At 41.3% G+C, this 23,679-nt stretch overlaps 1 protein-coding gene across 1 annotated transcript in view; it reads left to right on the top strand.

Moving 5' to 3' along the window:
• The window catches only part of cacul1 (CDK2 associated cullin domain 1), a 165,910-nt gene extending 154,359 nt beyond the window's left edge, over positions 1-11,551 (top strand). Inside the window, exon 11 of the mRNA XM_069899560.1 lies at positions 11,496-11,551. Coding sequence (XP_069755661.1) covers positions 11,496-11,536 — 41 coding nt within the window. The 3' untranslated portion in view covers positions 11,537-11,551. The remainder of the gene's footprint in view (positions 1-11,495) is intronic.
• The last annotated feature ends 12,128 nt before the right edge of the window (positions 11,552-23,679 follow it).

The following is a 23,679-nucleotide window of genomic DNA, read 5'->3' as shown; positions in this document are numbered from 1 at the left end:
CGGGTTAAACTTCGTCAAACCAGGTGAGATGTTACTCCCGAGATTGAAGGTGGCCAATCTTCGCCATCCGTGACAGCCACCCACCCCTCCGAGTGACTGCAGAACGGGCTCTTCCCCCACCCCTACTCCCATGCCTTGGCCATTCGCTTTAACCCTGCTGGATAAACTGGTTTCATTCTGGCTGTTAACTTGCATCGGGGCTCATTGAAGCCGCGGGCGATACAGATGCCACGCTGACAAAGGGTGTGCAACCTCTGGAGACTTCGCCCCACTTGTCCTTCCCCTTGTCAATCGCCACCCCCTCCCCATTCCGTGTTTCCCACTCGCTCACTGACTTTTTGGGATTCAGTCGATTCTCCTTCTGGATTGATGGAATGGATCAGATGAAGGTAGAGTCCATAAAACCGCCATTGATGTGTTGCCATCTGCAACAATCCAGGTCTTCAAAAGCATCCGGACTGTATTGCTCGGGCTGGGATGGGAATCGAACGGTCTGAAAGGGGCCATTCGCTACGTAACCAGATGCAAGTCGCTGGGAAATGCTCCTGGCTCCGCTCAAAGACATGGAGGAGGCGTCTGAAAAGATCGAGGCACACGCTGCAATCTGGAGGCAATGTAATCGATTAATCGGGTAGAGCAGCATCGGGAAGAGGGTGGGGGGGTGGGGGGGGGGGGGAACGAGATACTCCCTATTTGGGGTTGAAAAGCTGCTTCCGCTTCTTCAATGTGCCCAATATGTCTCCTCTGCAATACATTTGACTCCATTATACTCAGTCAAAAACTTGCCCACAGTGGCCTTGAGATGGGGTCATAGCATGAATTGCAGTGAAAGTCTTGCTTGCTGCAGCTACACATGTAGATAAAATTCATTAACAAACATCAAGTACAAAATACATATAAAAGCATTGATAAATATTCACATTTGCAGTGAGTGCCAGATGAAATGCGAAAGTGGACAAATCTCTGGTGATCCTGAAGTACTATGTGCTTGGGGTAATACTGGGAGATTCAAGAGCCTGGTAGCATGAAAATAAACTGTTCCTAAACCTAGAGGTGCTGGACTGTACTTTTTGTATGATCAGGGACAAGGATGCTTTCTTCAGGCAGCATCTCATCAGGTTGTCTTCAGTGGGTGGGAAACAGTGCCTATGATGGACTTGGCCCAGGCTGCCACGTTCTCAGCCAGCTAAGTACTTTCCACTCTATGCCTGCAGAAGTTCAATGGAAGATCAATGCTGACTCCCCTTAGACTTCTCAGAAATTGTAGGTGTTGGTTTCCCTCAGTGTTATAATTCCGGAGTGATCCTCCGATATGTGAATGGCCAGGAAGTTGAAGCTGCTAGCCCACCATCCTGGAGATTGGCACCACCATCCTGCCAATGAAGGCAAACGATTCTCCTTCCTAAAGTCCACAATGAGTTCCTCAGTATTGCTGACATTGAGAGAAAAGATTGCTTTCTGACTCCATACAACAAGACTCTCAAACTCCACTCTGATTTCTGACTCAGCGAACCCACAACAGAGGTGTCATCAGTAATTTTTTTTTAGCTTGTTTTGGAGCTGAACAGCTGCACAATTGTGGGTGTAGACAGAATAGAGCAGGGGACTAAGTGCCCAGTCTGAAGGCATCCTTGCTTTGAAGGTTAGTAAGCAGGAGGTGATTTTGCCAATATGCACTCATTGGTGTTTTTCAATTAGGAAGTCAAGGAACTAGTCACAAAATGAAAAGCAGAGTCCCAGATCCCTGAGTTTGACTATCAATTTTGCTGGTACGATTATGTCAAATTGTTTATTGAGTTACAGTCAATGAAAAACAGCTGTTCTTGTTGTCCAGGTGATATAAAGCAGAGTTGTACAAGATGGTGTCCATTCTGTTATCTCTTCTGATGTCCTTTGCTTTTACCATGTCAATATATTCATTTGTTGTGCTCTGAAGGCTTTACCTTTGAATGTCTCTCTCTAACAGACAAATATCAATGTGAACAGATTTCCACCCAGTTGTAGGGTTGTAGAGCTCCTGACTCATATTTGAAGGGACTGACCTTGGGTGTGTTTATGTGGAGTTTGCATGGACTTCCACTGGTTTTCTCCAACATCCCAAAGTCATGCTCGTTGGTAGGTAAATAGGTCACTGGAGGAGGATTGGTAGAATCTGGCGGGATGGTGGACACAATATGTTGCAGGAAAACTTAGAGGGGCAATGAGAATGCTCTGCGAGCAGCATATGGTTGGGAGTTGAATGGCCTCATTTTATGTTGTTTGGATAATAAAGTTAATAATCAGGCAAAAAAATGGGAATAGTATGCATATTAACTATAAATAGCTCCAATAACAATGGACGATTTTTTTTCCCAAAAGGTTTGCTTCCTGTAAAAAAAATTGGGGGCTATGATAGACAACTTTAAGCTGAACACAAAGATAAATTCATATTTGCTGTTTCATGTAGGAAGTTGGAGAAGCATTAAATGAACCTTTACTGAATTTAGTATGTTTAATCATAGATTGATGCTGACACATTGTGTTCGTTCAACTGACCTAAAAATGTTTTTTTCTGCTGCTTTTCATATGTACTCAGCATCTGATGCCTCTTGTGTCAGTACCCAGCTTTGATGGATTCCAGTTGCCCTGATACTGCTTTTCCATGGTCACAATGTCCTAGAGAAATCTTTCATCATGTTTGTCACTGACTGCACCAAGATCAGCAGGGAAGAAGTCCAAATGTGAATGCAGAAAATGAATCTTCAGTGACATGTTGCACTTCATAGCTTTGTATGCTTGAAGCAAGTTAAAAATATGGCAGGAAATCACAAAAATGTATGTGGTAGGAAAATTTTAAGATGAGTTTTGCAATCAGCAGCCAAAATCCATAAAATACACCTAAAAGCATTCAAGAAGCAACATCTTTGTTGTCTAGTGCAATCTAAGGTGTCCTTAAAAACTTTGCTAGATAGGGCTGCAAGGATCTAGGAATTTTTGGATATCCTGTAAATTACATGCATTTTTAAAAACAGTTTGTATAGTGGCATTAAGAGTAAATTTTAATAACTCAAAGAGAAAATTAGTTTATTTGCAATGGTTGAGATGTTAAAAAGGAGGTGTTCTTGTGGTCCACATGATAAAATGGAGGCACTGACTGAGCTCAAGTGTTTGAGTTTGATTTACTTCTCTAACTTGAACAGTTAAACACAATGGAATTACAGTTTCAGTGAAAGCAACTAAGCTATAAGTGTTATTGAATTGGAGCTCAGAGCTTCAAAACCAGCAAAGAACTCCTCTTAAAAGACCCTTGGATGGATATATGGATAGGAAGGAAATGGACCCAAGTGCAGTCAAATGGAATAAACCTTGGCAGCATGGACACTTGGGTGAAGAGCTTGTCCCATGGTGGGTGAGTCTATGACGATGATTCTATGACTCTACATCATTTAGGAAATCAATGGCAAATCATCCATTTTTCACATCTACCTTGCAGTATTAATAGGCACCTGCACTCTTGGAACATGGCAAGAGCATTGTGAGGATGATAAATTAAAATGGATGGTTGATTATCGGCCATTCTGATGAATTGAAGTCCATAAAATTCATGTTGAAACTGTTCAATGTCCAAATCAGTCTCTGCTGGATGCATTTTATATATTTCTGAGATTGTGAATTACCAATTTAGACCCTCAAGGCAGTGTAAAGAGCAACTCATTTCCAGGAAATCCTTTGAGGAGCAATGTCAGATCTTTAGATTTCAGTCAATGTAGTCTGAACACTGATAAAGTATTCAGGATTGTTAAATGGATGGAAAAAAAAATGACTCAGAAGATGAAAAGTGTGAGGTATCAGATTTTGGAGGCTTGTTTTCTGTGTGATTACACGGTGAATATTTATGAGGGAAATATTAAGAATTAATTGTCAGAAAATTTTAGACGGTGTGTTGAATTAATTTAAGAATCTGCTTGAAATGAAAGCTATAAAATGCAGTATCATAAAAGGATATTTGTCATAGATTTTTCTTACCAAGTGACCACTGCACTTAATTTTGAATGAGGTATTTTCCACATATATTTGCAAGCAGATATAATTCACTATTTTTGGATGAAAATGATAGCAAATATTGATTACCAGTAAGGGTTTTAGATCTACACAGCCATCAGCATGTTTTGCAGACACTGTGATGGTAGTAAAAACACCAAAATGCTGGAGGAACTCGGCTGGTCTTTTCAGCATTTATAGGAGAAAATATATATGCCGACATTTCGGGCCTGAGCCCTTCTTCAATGAAAAATCAGAAAACGCAGAAGCAGGATATATTAGAAAGTCTCAGAATTCAAACAATGGGGGAGGTATCCAGACCAACAATAAGTGTTAATTGGATGTGATAAAGGTCTAGTTAGAATTTTGTGCAAATGGAAACAAGGAAAGGAGAGATGAGAGGGTAGACAGGGGGTGAGGGGGGGTGGGGGTGGTTGCCATCCAGTTGGAGGGTGCACATTCAGATGAGGTGTTGTTCCTCCAATTTATGGGTGATCTCAGTCTGGTAGTACATGAAACCATGGACTGATATGTTGGCAATGGAATAAGATGGATAATTTAAATGGGTTGCTACTGGGAGATCCACTCTATCGTGACAGACAGAGCCGAGGTGCTCAACAAAGCAATCTTCCAGTCTGCGTACAGTCTCTCCGATGTAGAGAAGACCACAGCAGGAACACTGGATGCAACAGGTGACCCCTGCAGATTCGCAGGTGAAATGTTGCTTCACTTGGAAGGATTGCTTGGGGCCCTAAATGGTGATGAAGGAGGAGATGTGGGTGCAAGTAAAGCATCTCCTGCGGTCACAAGGGTAGGTCCCAAGGTGACGATTGATGGGTGGGAGGAGTGAACAAGGGAGTCATGGAGGGAGCAGTCCCTGTGGTAGGTGGAGAGGGGAATATATGTCTAATGGTGGAATCATGTAGTAGGTGGCAGAAAAGATGGAGGAGGATGTATTGGATGCAGAGGCTGGAGGGATGACAAGGGGCATCCTGTCCTTGTTGCATGTGGGGGGTGGATGGGGCCAGGGAAGATGTGCAGGTGAGTGTCGAGTTGATGGTGATAGAGAGAAAGCCACATTGTTTGAAGAAGGAGGACATCTCTGATGATCTGGCTTGGAAGTCAAGCCTGAGTGCAGGTGCAATAGAGACAGAGGAATTGAGAGAATGGAATGGAATCCTTGCATGGGGACAGGGTATGGAGGTGTAGTCGAAGTAGCTGTGGGACTTGGTGGGTGTATAGAAGAAGACTGTCATGCCTTTATCTCCTGAGATAGAGGCAGAGAGATTGAGGAAAGGGGGAGTGTTGCTAGAGATGGACCAGTGAATTTGAGGTCGGGTTGTAAGTTGATGGATGAAGTCAACGAGCACATAATGGGTAAATGAGGTAGCACCAAAATAGTCATCGATGTATCAGAGGAAGAGTTGAGGCGTCAAACCTGTATAGGCTTGTATCATGGATTTCTCCACATAGCCAACAAAAGGTAGGCATAACTGGGACCTATGCAAGTACCCATGGCTAACCCTGATGAGTCAAAGGAAGAGGTTATTGAGGTGATTTCCTAAATGATGTAGAGTCATAGAATCATCGTCATAGACTCACCCACCATGGGACAAGCTCTTCACCCAAGTGTCCATGCTGCCAAGGTTGACTGCACTTGGGTCCATTTCCTTCCTATCCATATATCCATCTAAGGGTCTTTTAAGAGGAGTTCTTTGCTGGTTTTGAAGCTCTAAGCTCCAATTCAATAACACTTATAGCTTAGTTGCTTTCACTGAAACTGTAATTCCATTGTGTTTAACTGTTCATGTTAGAGAATTAAGTCAAACTCAAACCCTTGAGCTCAGTCAGTGCCTCCATTTTATCATCTGGACCACAAGAACATCTTTTTAACATCTCAACCATGGCAAATAAACTAATTTTCTCTTTGAGGTATTAAAATTCACTCTTAATGCCACTATACGAACTGTTTTTAAAAATGCATGTAATTTACGGGATATCCAAGAATTCCTTGATCCTTGCAGCCCTACCTAGCAAAGAAATTATTGAGGGTGAGGACAAGTTCTGCCAGCTGGAGAAGTGTGGAGGCAGAGGAGGACTGGTTGATCCCATTGTCCAGAAAGAAACAAAGGGCTTTGAGGCCTTCAGTATGGGGAATAGAAATGAATAGGGATTGGATATCCATGGTAAATATGAGGCAATCGAGTTCAGGGAACTGGAATGTGGCGGGCGTGTTAAGTGTCCTGGCTGTAGGTGGGAGGAACTGGATTAGGGGGGTCAAAACAGAGTCAAGGTAAGCGGAGACCAATTAGGTGGGGCAGGAGCACGAGCACATAACGGATCCAAGCTCCATGCCATTGCTAACACCTCACCCACTAATCCGCATGGAAATCCTGATTTGTGCACTGGTGGCATTCTGGGTCATCAGTGGCATCTTCTGTCCAGGCCCCTGGGCTGGTGGATACCCCGCACTGAATTTGTGGATGCCTCCTTGAAATTCTTTAGACTTCTCTGCTCCAAGGCAGGGAAACCTGTCCACTGAGCTCATGTCAGAGTAAGCTTGACTGAGCAGGTGCAATCCATATTATAATGAATGGAAAAAATCACAGTGGAGAGAATGTTAAGTAGAAATATATTTTATAATGTATTTTAAGTTCGTTTCAAGGTTTTATTGTGCTGCAGAACGCTAACTTTCCAAATGAATAAAAACCTGCCCATTGGTTCGAATCATTTACAAATTCCATATACTTCTATTTGGCCTTGACTAGTTATTAAACATTTGGTCACAATTTAAGGAAGAGAATCCAGTATTCTTTTTAAATTATGCACAATTTTCAAGATGAATGTGATCTCATTACATCAATACCAAATTAAATTGTGAACCCATTTAATGTTATTAATATTTAAATTTGTAATTTGCCCCTGTTGGTTTCTTTTCTGCTTTTTGTGCTCTGTTAAATCTGTCTTCCAGATATAAACTTTCTATATGGGTTTTAATAGAGTTCCGCCATTCTGTTTGGGGAGAAAGGAGGAAGAATAGTAGATTAGAAACATGATCTAATTTATTCTTTCTATGAGCAGTTTCACACCTTTTCTGGATTGTGCTGTTTTGATTTTTTTGTTATTTTACTGTTCCAAGTTGTAATCAGGCAGGAACTTCCAACAGTTCACTTATGTTCCTTTGAAATACTATGTGAGCTTGTGATGCCTTGGCAATAACAATACTCAAGGATCATTCAGTTGTGAAAAGCAATATCTAACTCATAATGTTCAGTCATTATTTCAAATTAAATCCTTTGTTACAGGGATTTTCTTTTTCATTTTGTTCAAGTTGTCTTTCCATTAGAACCTGCCCAAAAAAAACTTATGAAGCATTAAATAAGATTGTGATCAAGATCACAAAGTCTCCTCTGATTTAGTCAACCTTTCAAACCGTTCATGTGTGAAATCTCAGATGTCTTCACTGAGTAACACAAAATTTGTTTCAAGAAATTATAAGTACTCTGGCATGTCCCATGTCCCCATGGTATTTTTCCCTCTCAGTTCATGAAATCGTATTTTCCCTGTCTATTATTTGCCTGCTAGTTCTCGGACTCATCATTAATGTATGAGACATTACAGGCCAATAGCTAGTAGTTTTCTCATAGAAACATTGGGGCTGAAGATAGGATCATATTTTGCCAAGAAGTGGAGCATAAATGACTCCTGAGAAGAGGTTTTAATCCCAGTTTGGCGCAGGTACTTCTTTTCAGGCATTACTGATGGACCCTTGGATCATTCATTGGAAATATGTGGATGATGTAAGGATGGCTGGGAGTTGTGATGAGGCTGTTATTCTTGAAAATGAACTAACTTGAAGGTTTCAAGGCTCTTTTTTTTATTATCATGCAATAATACATTAAAATACATGAAAGACTTCAACTTTTCTCTGTCGTAAGGCAAACAAAGAGTCGCCCTGAGCATTGTCCAGTGTCCCAAACAATAGGAGAAAGAGAAGCAAATGAGAGCCCCTTCAGAGACACTGAGTGCCTGTGGATTCACCTCCAGTGCTCTGGCATCCTCTGTAGCCACAAAGACTCCTGGTCAAACCATTGGCAGCCCGAGCTCCAGATCCAAACCTTCGATAGGATCAGGAAGCCTTCTATACTCGAGAGCCCTTCTTGCCCTCATTGCCCTCTCAAATCCAGGCTCCGATATTGTGTAAATAAGAACTACATTTACCAGCATGCAACATGCCTGGTTGACCAGAAACCAGAAGTGACATATGACGGGGGTGGTCATCAGAAGCTGGTTGAAGCAGCTCAAGGAAAATCAAGTTGGTTAAGTGTAAAACCCACATAAAGTTGTTCTTGTTGAAATAACAAGCATAACATGGTGCCAGAAGTATATGAGAGATTAAGTGAAGACAATAGTTTGTAAGCATGGATAAGTTAAGTCCTCCCACACCGATGCAATTTACCAGCAATCCTGCCTGATAATTGGAAATGCTTCAAACAGTGATTTAATATTTGTTTAGAAGTTGATAGAGGAGGAGAGACCAATGGAAAATGAAAAGTGTCTATGTTTCTGCACATGATGGGTCTTGGACATCTATAACAGTTTTCAAATTGAAATGACAGCTTTCACATTGGACACTCTGACATTTGAAGAGTATTTTGTTCCAAGTAAAAACGTCACGTTTGAGATATTTAACTTTTTCTCCAGTGACCAGAAACAAGGTATGAGCTTTGACCAATACTTAGCAGAGCTTCACACACTGAATAAATACTGTGAATTTGGAGATTTGAAAAATTTATTCATTAAAGACATAATAGTTGGCGGAATCCCAGATAATGGACTTAGAGAAAGACTGTTGCATAAAAAAGTTTGACTCTGGAAAAGGCTGTGAATATGTGTAGGGCAGCAGAGACCACACGAGCACAAGCTAAGGAGCTTCCCAAGATAGACACGACAGTTGAGGAGCTGCACAGGATGGACACAACAGTGTTGGCGATGAGAACAGATAAGCAGAGCGCCAGGAGTTTCCCAAAGCAACAAGAAAGTAAAGTGATAAACTCAAATTACAAATGCAGCAGGTACAGAGGTAGAGGTATTCCAAAGATGTGTCCTATCTATCGAAAGCCCTGCTATAAAGGTGGAAAGAATGCTTGTGGTAAACCACTGTTATGCCATGATTAGCTGCTGTCTGCTGGACACGCCTCCTGAGACCAATCCTACCCATAGCATGTTTCCCCTTTCACTTTGCTTTGATCAGTTAATGAGATTGACGGTTGTTCCAGTCTTTAGTTAATAAAAGCCTAATAGTTTCGCAACTCCAGCCTTCTGTGATTATTGATGGTACATCAATGATCATTTTGTAAATTTCTGTAAAGCAACGGCTACCAACCAAAAGGTATACAGAGTAGACGAAGAAATAGAGGAATACTTCATGGATTCACTATGGATTTGCTGGTGGCAAAGAAGGAATGGATAATTCCAGTGACTCTGAACAAGACAGTCATTCCGTTTAAGCTCGACATTCAAACTCAGGTGAATCTGTTGTCTATGGATGATTACAAAGCCCTCACTGTAAAGAGCAAGATCCATCCTGTGAAATTAAAAGTGACAGGCTACACTGGAGAGAATGTTCCAGTAAAAGGGGGCTGTGTGGTGACATTCAAACACAAAGGGCAGCATCTAAAGTCACAGCGACTGATTAAGGAGAATACAGCCAATATTAGATCTGCGTACATGTGAAGAGCTTGACCTGGAGCTTTCATAATGGCTTCACAGACCGAAGATAAGCACACAACATTCAGGGAAGAAAGGATAACCACTTTGGAGAACCAATATCTTAATGTGCAGAGAGAATCAACATGAATGACAAACTGGAAAACGAGTTGCCTTCTTTACGCCAGCTAGAAGACAAAAAATAGACAGTTACAGAGACGTCTGGAACTTACTGAATAGAAACTGTAGCAAATGATGAAGCAAGCAGAAACATTACCAGACATAGAAGCCAAACTTGCCCAGCGAATCGCAGCTCTGACAAAGGCTGAAGAGCGGCCTGGCAGCATAGAAGGAAGTTTGAGACATTTAGGGACTCAGCTTGACTCTAATGAGTGACTTCAGCTGCATTTAAAAGAAAGAATGGCTGCATTAGAGGATAAGAATATATCGATACAAGGATCTGAATTCTTAAAAAAACAACTTGAGGAGTCTCTTCTTGATAAAGAATTGGAAAATGCAAACCGTTGTCTTTCAACTGCAAAGATTAAACGAGCCGCCACACTACCAGAAGAGGAACTGGCAGTGACGTCGCCCAGTGCAGCAGCTGTGGCCTGGAATGAAGCTCTCAGAGTTGTCTAATGGATATGTTGAAGCCAAAGATCAATTGCTATCGACAAAACAGGAACATAAGAGAGGGAATAAATATTTGGATGGAATTGTGAAAGACGTGGAGATGAAAGATCCACTTCCGAAGCACCAGCAGGAAGAATATGAACGTGTGCTGAAATCTGTGGCAAATTTAACGACAAAAGGTCAAGGAGTGTACTTTATTTAAAATTTTAAATGCCCAATATATAGCCCCCCACCCCCCATACTCACCCCCAAAGACTCAAAAGAAAGAAAAGAGAAAGAAAATGGAGATGTAACATTAAAAATTCAGTGGATCAAAGCAACACCACCTTGACAAGCTTCAGGGAATTCAACATTTTAAACCCATATAGTCCAAATAGTGGCTCCATATTTTAGAAAAGAAAATTATCATGTAAATGATACATTATTTTTTTCCTAAGGAATACATGACCTCAATACCAGATGCCACCTCTGCAACCCCAAATCAATCTCACTTTTCCAAGTAATAGCCATACATTTACTTGCTACCGCCATTGGCAACCTTAAAAACACAGTTTGATACTTAGTCAACCTCAAAATCAAACTCAACCTTTTAAGATTACCCAATAAAAACAATGTTGGGTCTAGTGGTAATTGAATCTTTAAAACTTTCTCTAAAAATTCCTTAAGCTGTCTCCCAAAAAGTTTAACCTCATCATATAACCAAGTCAAAATAAGTGTACTTTATGTACCAAAAATGACAGCACTAGCCATCAGGCACAGACCAGGGTTTGAATCCCGTGCTGTTTGTAAGGAGTTTGTACGTTCTCCACGTGTCTGCATGGATTTTTTTCTGGGGGCTCTGGTTTCCTCCCACCGTTCAAAACAGACTGGGAGAGTAGGTCAACTGGAGGTAAATTGGGCAGCATGGACTTGTGGGCCGAAATATGTCTAAATAAAAACAAATAAATAAAAAACGTATGTGTTTTCGGCTTCAAGATATAAACAAAATGTGGGCAGGCTTGGAAGGGTTCAAGCCCGAATCGTCGGTTCTGCATCTTTATTTTTGCTACATACACTGTTTGACCTGCTGAGTTTCTCCAGCATCATGTGTTTACTTCAGTCATGGTGTCTGTGAACTTTTATTTTTACTCCAGAATTAACTCGTCTGCTAGACATTAATCAGAATGGTGTGTGACTTGGCGAAGATACTGGAAATGAAGATTCTATCCTTGAAGGTAGGGGTCAGTTTGCTAGAACACTGCTGTGCTTTGTAATTAACAAACTTTATCTCACAATTCACAAGTTTGTAGATGTGGCTGAACTGCAGCCTCAAATAAATGAATCAAATTTCCAGTCATTCTTTACTGCATGGTAACTTATTGACAATTTGTTGCTGTCAGATCTAAAGCTTTGTGAAGATCTGCGCCTCTCCATTATCAAACCAGCGGCCGTAGTTGCAGGCCCCTGCAGGGTCAGGAGTTCCCAATGGCTGGAGAATGGTGGCTGGGTGCAAAGGACTCTGGGAGGTGCGCGGCTTCTGGGGTCAGGTGATGGTGATAGCACGCCAACTGTATTTATTTAAACTCCTGCGAAGGTTTCATTAAACAATTCTGTTGGTTCAGCCCACAGATGACTCGCTGCAGCTTGCTAACTGAAATGCAGCTTTGAATTATGTTTTTCCATGGTGCTATCTTTCAGCCTCCAGTGAGAGCAGGACAAAGCCAATAAATTATTTTGGGAATCTATAGATTTTCAGATCATTCCTTATTGTCACAATTCACAAGATTACAAGATATAGGTGCAGAAGTAGGCCCATCGAGTCTGCTTCATCATTCTAATCCATCCTCCCACTCAACTCTATTCCTTGGCTTTTTTCGCATTATTCACGCCCTGAATAATCAAATACCAGTCAGTCTCTGCCTTAATACTCTCACTTCCACAGCCACCTGAGGCCACAAGATCCATGGACCCGCAACCATCTGACGGCATGGTTGGCCTAGCGGTTAGTGCAACACCTTTACAGAGCCAGCAATTGGGACCAGACCAGCGTTCCAATCCTGGATTAATTTCTCCCCATGTCTACATGGGTTTTCTAAGGGGGATCCGGTTTCCTCCCACCATTCAAAATGTACTGTGGGTGTAGGTTAATGGAGTGTAAATTGGCGGCACGGACACGTGGGCCAAAATAGCCTGTTACTGTGCTGTATGTCTAAATTTAAAACAATTAATTTAAATTAAAGATTTTTTTTCACATCTCTGTTTTAAATTGAAGCCCTTTTATCCTGAAGATATCCCCTCTTGTCCTAAATTCCCCTTCCTTGGGAAATATCCTTGCCATATATACTCTGTCTAGGCCTTTCAGCATTCGATATGCCTCTATGAGGTTCCCCCTCCCTCATCCTTCTGTACTCCATTGATAACAGTCCAAGAGCCAACAATCATTCCTCTTATGCTAACCGTTTCATTCCTGGTGTCATCTGAGCCCTCTCCAAAGCCAGCATGTCTTTTCTCAAATAAGCCATCCAAAACTGCACACAGTTCTCCAAGGGAGGCCCCACTAGTGCCCTATCGAGTCTTCACATTACATCACTGCTCTTATGTGCCGTTACTCTAGAAATAAACGCCAACATTGCATTTGCCTTCTTCACCCCCAACTCAACCTGGAGGTTAACCTTTAGGGTATCCTGCACAAGGAATCCCCAGTCCCTTTGCCCCTTGGAATTTTGAATTTTCTCCCATCTAAATAATAATCTGCTCATCTATTTCTTCTACTAAAATGCACTTTCCAACATTGTATTTCACTTGCCACCACTTTGCCCCTAATCTAAGCCAGGTCTCTCTGCAGCCTTTCAGTATCCTCTGCGCCACCCGCCCTATCATCTATTCTACAAATTTAGCCACAAAGCCATCTATTCCAGAATCCAGAATTATTGCAATTAATTATGTGCCAGCTTAGCAGAAATTAAACTCAGTTCTTCCCAGGTCATACTGTGCCGTCGCTAACAAAAGCAAAACATGGCAGATAGGCGATCTGGAAATGAAACAGAAAGCTCGAGAAACCTTCAGCAGCTCAGGGGGCATTTTTGAGAGAAGCTGAATGAACATTTAAGGAAATTGCATTTCATCAGAACTCAAATCTGAGGGTGTTCAGCATTTAAGCATCTTTGTCTGACCAGGAGGGAAAGAAGGAAAGGTTAACTGTGGTGTTCATTGATGAGATACTAAAAATAGAGCACAAGACCAGAGCTCAGTACCATCGAGGACACCACAGAAGAGTTAAAGTCATTTGAAAAAACTTGCAGTCTGCTTCAGTGATCAAAACTTTCAATCGGAAGATCTGCTTTAAGCAACCAATGACAAATCTATGTAGTCATCTTTTCTGGTAAGTTTGTTTGACTTGAATTGGCATCAAGGTTCCTGTTATTGTCACGTAATGATACATAAACATTTAAGACACATGATATACTTCAGCTCTTGACGGCCGTAAGGCAAACAAAGAGTTGCCATGAACATTGTCCGGAGGCCATAACAATGAGAGAAAGAGAAGCAAAAGAGAATCCCTTCAGAAGTAGAAGAAGCATCTCCAACAAACAGCTCCAGTTAACATCTGCTTCTTGTGTTCCAGCATGTCACAAGATTCATTGCTTTGTGGCAACATCACTGTGCAAATATTCCTTTAAACACATTTCAAAAATAAATAAATATTGCAAGAGAATAGGATAAAGTGAGGTAGTGCCTGTGGTTCAGAATCAGGATTTACTGTCATGAACAAGTCATGAAATTCAGTATTTTGCTGCAGCGTCACAGTGCAAGCATTCATATTATAAGCCATCTTACGACATTACTATAAATAATAAGAAAGAGGCAGTAAAAGAAGCTGCCCTTGTGCCACTGAATGCTCTTCTTTAGGCTCCTGTACCTTTTCCCTGATGGTAGCAGAGTGAAAGAAGGCATGGCCTGGCTGGTGGGGGGGGGGGGGGGGGTCTTTGAGGATAGAGCCTGCTTTTTTAAGACACCGCCTCATGTAGATATCCTCGATGGAGTGAAGTCTAGTGCCTGTGATGTCGCAGGCCGAGTTAACAACCCTCGGGACAAATGAGCAAGAGAGGAAAGGACAAAATGGAAAATCTGTGATTGGGACTGAAAATGCCTGGGTGTAAGGTCTGTTACTTCGATCAATAATAGATAGTGGGTGTCATTTGTCTAGGACTTGCTGGACACTCTGCCCCGTTCCATGAGCCCACTTTTCTTATCGAAGCTCAAAAACATATCCTGAGGATGAAGAGGGATGCACTTCCTGAGGTCAATGGGACAAAATCAAATGTATCTAAAATGTAAAATTTACACCAAATAGGTTGTGGTTTATTTGGAAATCGAACACAGAGTTTGTGGATTAACTCTCAGTCCAAAGGCTTGAGCTAAAAATCTAATCTGTAATTCAGTGCAGTACTGCAGGGGTCTTCCATGAGTGAAGCTAAACCAAGCCACGCCTGTCCTCTGTCGCTGGTGTAAAAATCTATGCAACTATTTTAAAGAGAGGTGGTAAAATCATCCCTTATCACTCAACCAACCTCAGAAAAAGAGATTTGCGGTTGTGTCTTTATTTCTATTCACTTTGGTGTTTTATTTGAGGCAAAGTACTAGACAGTGGATGGGATGAATTGCAATGGACCCATCTGGCAGCAAAGTGGTTGAATTACTAACTGAATCATTGATTCTCTATGGTAAATTCAGGTCCCAGTTGGTTCCTGGGTTCTTCAAGTCACTAAATAAATCAGAACTTAAAAATAAGAAGCTTTTGTTAATAATAGCCATGTTGTTTATAAAGAAAAGTTTAATTTACCAATATCTTTTAGATCCTGCTGTCTATTTCTGAGGCCAAATCCATCAGCCTCATCTCAAAGCAGTTAGTTATGGAGAATAAATGCTTCATGATGGTCATAGTATTTTATCGGAATGTAAGCCTCTTCCTTTTATGAGCCATGAGGGCAGCACCATGGCTCAGTGAGTAGACTCAGCTTCTTTTTTTTTTTTTTTTAATTTTTTATTTTTCACACCATAAATCACAATAGCCATGATATACACTTTTTCTTTTCCACACATTTACAGTGACTTTTTCTCCCTCCCCCCTCCCTCCTCCCAAGCCACCCCCCCATCCCCCCCCCTCTCATCCATTTTAGTTATACAATCTAGGTTGCATTAATTCAGTTAGACAATGTTGTCATTCAACAAAAATACACCAGAAATTCTACTGAGTCCATTCTTTTCTTTTCTTCTCCTTCCATCAACTTAGGTAATGTTTGTTCCCGGTAGGTTTTCGCTATTGTATTTAATGTAAGGCTCCCATACTTGTTCGAATATTTCAATATTATTTCTTAAACTATATGTTATTTTTTCTAATGGAATACATTTATTCATTTCTATATACCATTGTTGTATTTTCAAATTATCTTCCAATTTCCAGGTTGACATAATACATTTTTTTGCTACAGCTAGGGCTATCTTAACAAATCTTTTTTGTGCATCCTCCAAGTCAATTCCAAATTCTTTATTTTTTATGTTACTTAGGAGAAAGATCTCTGGATTCTTTGGTATATTGTTTTCTGTTATTTTATTTAATATCTGATTGAGATCATCCCAAAATTTTTCTACTCTCTCACATGTCCAGATTGCATGAATTGTTGTTCCCATTTCTTTTTTACATCGAAAACATCTATCAGATACTGTTGGGTCCCATTTATTTAACTTTTGCGGTGTAATGTATAGTCTGTGTAACCAATTATATTGTATCATACGCAGCCTCGTATTTATTGTATTTCTCATCGTTCCAGAGCATAACTTCTCCCATGTTTCCTTTTTTATCTTTATATTTAAATCTTGTTCCCATTTTTGTTTAGTTTTACCATTTGTTTCCTCATTTTCCTTTTCTTGCAGTTTAATATACATATTTTTTATAAATCTTTTGATTAACATTGTATCTGTAATCACATATTCAAGGTTACTTCCCTCTGGTAAACTCAAGTTGCTTCCTAATTTATCTTTCAAGTAGGATCTCAGTTGGTAATATGCCAGCGCTGTATCTCCCGTTATATTGTACTTATCTCTCATTTGTTCAAAGGATAAGAATCTACCTCCTGAAAAACAATTTTCTATTCTTTTAATCCCTTTTTTTTCCCATTTTCTAAAGGCAAGGTTGTCTATTGTAAAAGGGAGTAGCTTATTTTGCGTCAATATTAGTTTTGGTATTTGGTAATTTATTTTATTTCTTTCTACATGAATCTTCTTCCATATATTGAGGAGATGGTGTAATACTGGAGAAGTTCTATGTGGTACCAATTTTTCGTCCCATTTATATAATATGTGTTCAGGTATCTTTTCCCCTATTTTATCTAATTCTAGTCTCGTCCAGTCTGGTTTTTCCCTTGTTTGATAAAAATCTGATAGGTACCTTAATTGTGCGGCTCTATAATAATTTTTGAAGTTTGGCAATTGTAAGCCTCCTTGTTTATACCATTCTGTTAATTTGTCTAGTGCTATCCTCGGTTTCCCCCCTCTCCATAAAAATCTCCTTATTATTTTCTTTAACTCTTTGAAGAATTTTTCTGTCAGTTGTATTGGCAATGCCTGAAATAAGTATAGTATCCTTGGAAAAATGTTCATTTTAATACAGTTTATCCTTCCTATCAGTGTTAGTGGTAGCTCTTTCCAATGCTCTAAATCGTCCTGTAATTTTTTCATTAGTGGATTGTAATTGAGTTTATATAATTGGCCTAGATTTTTTTTTATTTGCACACCTAGGTATCTTATTGCCTGCGTTTGCCATCTGAATGGGGATTCCTCCTTAAATTTTGAGAAATCCGCGTTATTCATAGGCATTGCTTCACTTTTATTTACGTTTATCTTGTATCCCGACACTTCTCCATATTCCTTCAATTTCTTATATAGTTCTTTTATTGATAGTTCTGGTTCTGTTAAGTACACTATCACATCATCCGCAAACAGACTGATTTTATATTCCCTGTCTTTTATTTTTATTCCTTTTATATTATTATCTCTTCTTATCGATTCTGCTAGTGGGAGTAGACTCAGCTTCAATGACCCGGGTTCCATCCCGACCTCTGCTGCTGCCTGTGTGCGGAGTTGGCACAACCTCTGCGTAACTGCATGGATTCCCTCCCACACACTGAAGGCAGGCGGCTTGGGAAGCTAACTGGCTACTGTAAATTGTCCCTCATGCGCAGTGGGTAAATGTAATGGCAGTGGTGAGATCTGAGATGAGTTGATAGGAATGTGGGGAATAAAGGGGGATGATTGGAGGATTAGTGTGCTTGAGGTTCAGCATAGAGAGTGTAGCTGTTTCAATACTTTATGACCAGCCATTCTCAACAAGACCCATATGTCTCACCCCACCCCCCTCCTCCATTCTCCTGGGGACGACAGGACATTTAATGGGGGCTACGGACTGAAATCATAAAAATATTCATTTTTTTGTGTACTCAGTAGGAGAGAAGTAGGGAAGAAACCAACTAAACAACTGCTTCACAGGGAAGGAGGCCCATAAACTTTAAGCAGGGGACCATAGCTAAAAAAATGTTGAAAATGGCTGCCGTAGACCACATTCTCCCCCAATAATCTTTCATTTCTGCCCCCCTAATATTGCATCTTGAGCACAAAAAGAGAAAACCAGCCCTTCAGTTTTGAGTTGCAATTTTTTTTAGAGTCTTAAACTGTGGGTAAGATAACAGGAGGGATCGGCTACTCCACTAGGACGCGCGCAGGACCCAAAGGTGCTGGAGAAATTCAGCAAATCATGCAGAAAGTAAAAGCCAGCTGACGTTTCAGGCCTGAGACCTTGTTCGGGAGCCAAAAATCAGGCAGAAGCTCAAACAAAAATTTGGAGCGAGGGGGGATCAAGAAAGCACATTTACCAATCAGTGAGTATTGAAAAAGAACTGGCCAACAGAGTAACGATTTGAATCAATTCACACGTAGAAATTGATGCTTGCTGTGTGGTGTAAAATGTGAAAGACTATACATGAATGTAATTCAGATGTATTTTTCTTTGCAATTTAACTCTTTAGAATTGGAAATAACATCAAAAAAATCTTTGGCGAGACAACTGAATTTTTAAAGAGATCTACTAAGTTGGCGTAGCAGTTAGCGCAATGCCTTTACAGCACCAAGGATCGGGGCCGGACCAGGGTTCGAATCCCACGCTGCCCTGTAAGGAGTTTGCATGCTCTCCCCGTGTCTGTGTGGGTTTTCTCTGGGGGCTCCGGTTTCCTCCCACCATTGAAAAATGTACCAGGGGCGCAGGTTAACTGGGGGGAGGTTAAAATTGGACTCGTGGGCCAAAATGGCCTGTTTCCGTGCTGCACATCCCAATAAATAAATAAAAGGAAGAGCAGAGAAGGAGATGAGGAACTGGAGGCAAAAAGAGGCAGGAGATTTGGTGAACAAAGGAAGGATGAAAAACACAATGATTAAGATTTCCAAAATTTAACTGAGGTGAGATTAGATTTTTGACACTAAAACAGCAATGATTATAAATAATTCCTTCAGCATTGTTTCCAATATCTGTGTGTGAATCAAATAATTGTTGACTTATTAAAGCTCTAGGTAGCAGTAAAGTAACATTTATTTCTCAAGTACATTTTTATTCTAAAGCATTTAATTTATGGAAAACGCAAGATGATCTAATTAATTTTCTAATTTCTTTTGTTTTGTATTTGACCAAGGAGAGAGTTTTTTCTTTGGTTGAGACGGAGATTTATCCATTAATCATCATTATTGGGTTATTTTTTTTCATTCAGAACATAGAATATAACACAGTACCAGGCCCTTCAGCCCACAATGTTGTCCCAACCTATATTGTTATACCTGTTCAACAATCAAATCCTTCCCTACCCCACAACCACAAGTCTCTATTCTTCTTGCACCCATGTGCCTGTCTAAGGGTATTTTAATTGTCCCTATTACACTAGCTTCCACCCCCCACCCCTGGCAATGCATTCCAGCATTCTACTACTCTCTGCAAAATTCTTACCCCTGACATGTCCCCTGAAACTTTCCTCCACTCACCTGAAACAGCTACTGTCACCCTGTGAAAAAAACCACTGCTGCCCACCCAACCAATGTCTCTCATAAGCCCCTTTTCCACTGGCACATTGTCCCAGGAATTAAAGGGGAATTAACTGGGACAGGGTCCCATGGAAAAAGAAAACAGTTCAGCACGCCGGCATCAAATGGCATAATTTCACGCTGGGGATTGACGGCCTCAACCCCTACTCGTACCCCCGGCATTGTACTGATTAAACCAGTGGAGAAAGGACAGCAGAAAGTCACCCATTTCCAGCTGAAGGTGGAACACTCCAATCCCCGGGGATGAATGTGTTCATGGAAAGGCAGTTTGTGTCCCAGTTAAAGGTAGCCTAGTGCAAACAGCGCAAACGGCCTCCTATCCCGGGACACTGCACAGCCAAATTACTAGGATGCCAGTGGTAAAGGGAGTGTTACCTTGATTAAGTCACCTCTCATCCTTCTTCAGCTCCATACAGAAAAGCCCTAGCTCTGTTAACTTTACCTCGCAAGACATGTTCTCTAATCCAGGCCACATCCCAGTAAATCTCCTCTGCACCTTCTCTGAAGCTCCCACATCCTTCCAGTAATTTAATTGCATCACCTCAGTCATCCACACCCTTATTTACTTTACCATCTTCACCTAGTAGGCCAGTGCCATGCTGACCCATACTCGAGGTTGCACAGCCTCAAGTAGGCAAGCCCAAGTGTTGTGCTTCTTTGGGATCACCAACCTGGCCATGGAACATCAGTGAAGACTTCGAATGGATGAGACCATGTACTTACATTGAAAGTGACATGTCACCAGCCAGTGGGATGCATTGGTCAGACAACCCAAGTCAATCCCAAATAGTCAGCTTATGATGGACAACAGATCTGTAATGAAGAATAACCTAATTCATCTAAAGATAGATTGTCATCAGAATATTTTATGTAACAAAGCAAAATCTTAACAAAATTAATCAATAATCTATCCTGGATTGGCTGAAAAACGTCTGAAGGATCAGCTGCCATTACAGTCTAATTACATCCAACATGGGCAATAGGATGAACTAATCGAGACCGAAAAGGTGCAATGTTTTAGTAACAGGGCACCAGTCAAACTCCAGGAAATTAAACAGAGTGTGTAAATGCACAGGAAAGGGATCTTCCTGAGAAGAATGAAGCGGGCAAGGCTACCGGCCACCATTATGTCAACTTGCTATAAGAGCTCTATCAATAGCGTACTGGCAGGGTGCATTACAGTGTGGTACAGTTGCTGCAAAAAAAAATAGATTAGAGGTCAATCCACAGGACCATAAGAGTGGCAGAGGGGATTACAGGATACTCCCTACCCCTCCCCATTGATGTGATCGCTATCTGAAGAGGGCACACAAAATCATTGAGAACCCTTTCCACCCTGAGCTCAGCATCTTTCAGCTGCTCCCATCAGGGAAGAGCTACGGGAGGATCAGAGCCAGCTCCACCAGGCTGAGGAACAGCTTCTTCTCATGGGCAACGAGAATGCTGAACGACCAAAGGAACTGCTCACACTAACCATCCGAGACCCTCATGTTCATGAAACAATGTTTATTTATTTATTTGAATATATGAACACTTGTCTTGTTTGTCTGGGTGAGCGTTATGTCTGGTTGTGTGACTGCATGTTTTGCACCGAGGACCAACATCGTTTTGTCAGATTGTACTTGTACAAGCAGATGACAATAAACTTGAATTGGTTTCAGAACAAATGCCCACACATAATTAGATCGAATAAATGAATTGGAAAGAAAGGCACACAGATTAAAGGGTTGAAAATGGGAAAGTAAATATTGGCAAAGATACATAAGAACATAGGAAATAAGCCATACGGTGCATCAAGCCTGCTCTGCATTTAATAAGATTATGGCTGATTTGATGATAGGCTCATGTCCAGCTACCTGCCTTTTCCCATACCACTTAATTATAAGAACATAAGAAACAGGAGCAAATTCAGAAACAATGAGATTTGCATGCAGGCTCAAGAATTTATCACAAAGGTTCCACAGATGTGGATTAAGGAAGAAATTGGATTAAGGTCGACTTAATAGAGAGTATAAAAAGTCCTGGGTAACAGAAAACAAAAAATCAAGCACGATGTGAAAAACACAACTATCCAATGGTTTTGTCGAGAATCACTGCAGAGTCAAATTAATTGATCTATCCTTAGCTTGAGAGGTGCTTGAAGCTCTTTTGAATTAGTCAGATGAGCTTCAAGCAATGGGTTCTGGTATATGAGTGTAGCTATCATTTTAACAAACTAAATTCTAATCCTCATAAACCTTCTCTTCTACCAGGAAATTACAGACTAATGTGGTTCCACAGTGCTTATGAACAGAGAATCTCAGTATTTTTGGTACAAGTGCTAGGCCTTTCATTGTTTGGAGACAGGCCAGACTGGGCAGATTACCATTAGCCCTTCAGTGTCCAAAATGATTCAATTTTGACCCACACTAGCCGCAGTGATAAAACTTGTCTGAATGTCTTCATCTCAGCTCTGAACTCAGAACTCAGTAGAAGCAACATTAATGTGTTATTCTTCATCTAGAGTTTGTGATTGCTTCTGACACTTGGGTCTGTCATATCTATGAGTTTTGTCCAAGCCCACACTTAACACACTTTTGTTCACACAGTCTCCATATGCCCTTATTACAATGCAATCCCTGTGGAGTTGTCCCAAGACAATTTATACCCATCTATTCTTTTCTGACCATGATAGGAATATGTTTTGAAAGCTATTGCCACCAAAAAACATGTCCAGATATTACTGAGATGAGAATAAAACATGAGTGTCTACAGACAGCCTGATTGCAGTGAAAGCACAGAGATGTTGGAGGTACTCAGCTTGTCTTGCAGTGTCCATACGAAGAGGAAGGACTCAGGCCCGAAGCAATAGTTATGTAACTTTACCTCCTATGAATGCTGCGAGACCTCCAGCTTCTCTGTGTTTTTTGCTGTGGTGAAGGGGCATCCTTGAATGGATCGTGCAAGATTTTGTTCTGCAAAGTGATCTCTTTTTGCAAAGTCTTGCTTATTTACAAATTCCACGTTTCACTGCGCAGCTATCGGTTTAATTTTAGCCAGCAGTTGGCTTGCAATGAATTCGCTTCACCATCTTTGTGTCTCATTCCATCAGGAGCCAATAGTTTAGATCAGGTTTGAAATATAAAATGAGATAGCAACCAAACGTTCCAACACACTTGTGCACGTCAATACTCCGAATCGTGAAGAAAAGGATGAGACTAAATGGGCAGTAATCAGGACACCTCCATCAAATTAAATCATGAGCATGTTAATCTAAAACACTGACCTGAGGGTTTACAAGTTTATATCCTATCATAGCAATTGGGCGAATTAACCAGGCACAGAGTTTTTAATAAACCTCTTATTATTCTTCTTTCTTCTTCTTCTTTGGCTTGGCTTCGCGGACGAAGATTTATGGAGGGGGTAAAAAGTCCACGTCAGCTGCAGGCTCGTTTGTGGCTGCCCAGTCCGATGCGGGACAGGCAGACACGATTGCAGCGGTTGCAAGGGAAAATTGGTTGGTTGGGGTTGGGTGTTGGGTTTTTCCTCCTTTGCCTTTTGTCAGTGAGGTGGGCTCTGTGGTCTTCTTCAAAGGAGGCTGCGGCCCGCCAAACTGTGAGGCGCCAAGATGCACGGTTTGAGGCGTTATCAGCCCACTGGCGGTGGTCAATGTGGCAGGCACCAAGAGATTTCTTTAGGCAGTCCTTGTACCTTTTCTTTGGTGCACCTCTGTCTCGGTGGCCAGTGGAGAGCTCGCCATATAATACGATCTTGGGAAGGCGATGGTCCTCCATTCTGGAGACGTGACCCATCCAGCGCAGCTGGATCTTCAGCAGCGTGGACTCGATGCTGTCGACCTCTGCCATCTCGAGTACCTCGACGTTAGGGGTGTGAGCGCCCCAATGGATGTTGAGGATGGAGCGGAGACAACGCTGGTGGAAGCGTTCTAGGAGCCGTAGGTGGTGCCGGTAGAGGACCCATGATTCGGAGCCGAACAGGAGTGTGGGTATGACAACGGCTCTGTATACGCTTATCTTTGTGAGGTTTTTCAGTTGGTTGTTTTTCCAGACTCTTTTGTGTAGTCTTCCAAAGGCGCTATTTGCCTTGGCGAGTCTGTTGTCTATCTCATTGTCGATCCTTGCATCTGATGAAATGGTGCAGCCGAGATAGGTAAACTGGTTGACCGTTTTGAGTTTTGTGTGCCCGATGGAGATGTTG

The sequence above is a fragment of the Narcine bancroftii genome, chromosome 10 (assembly GCF_036971445.1).
Source record: "Narcine bancroftii isolate sNarBan1 chromosome 10, sNarBan1.hap1, whole genome shotgun sequence".
Taxonomy (NCBI): domain Eukaryota; kingdom Metazoa; phylum Chordata; class Chondrichthyes; order Torpediniformes; family Narcinidae; genus Narcine; species Narcine bancroftii.
The sequence above is the reverse complement of the archived record's forward strand: the minus strand, read 5'-3'. Positions and strand labels throughout refer to the sequence as shown.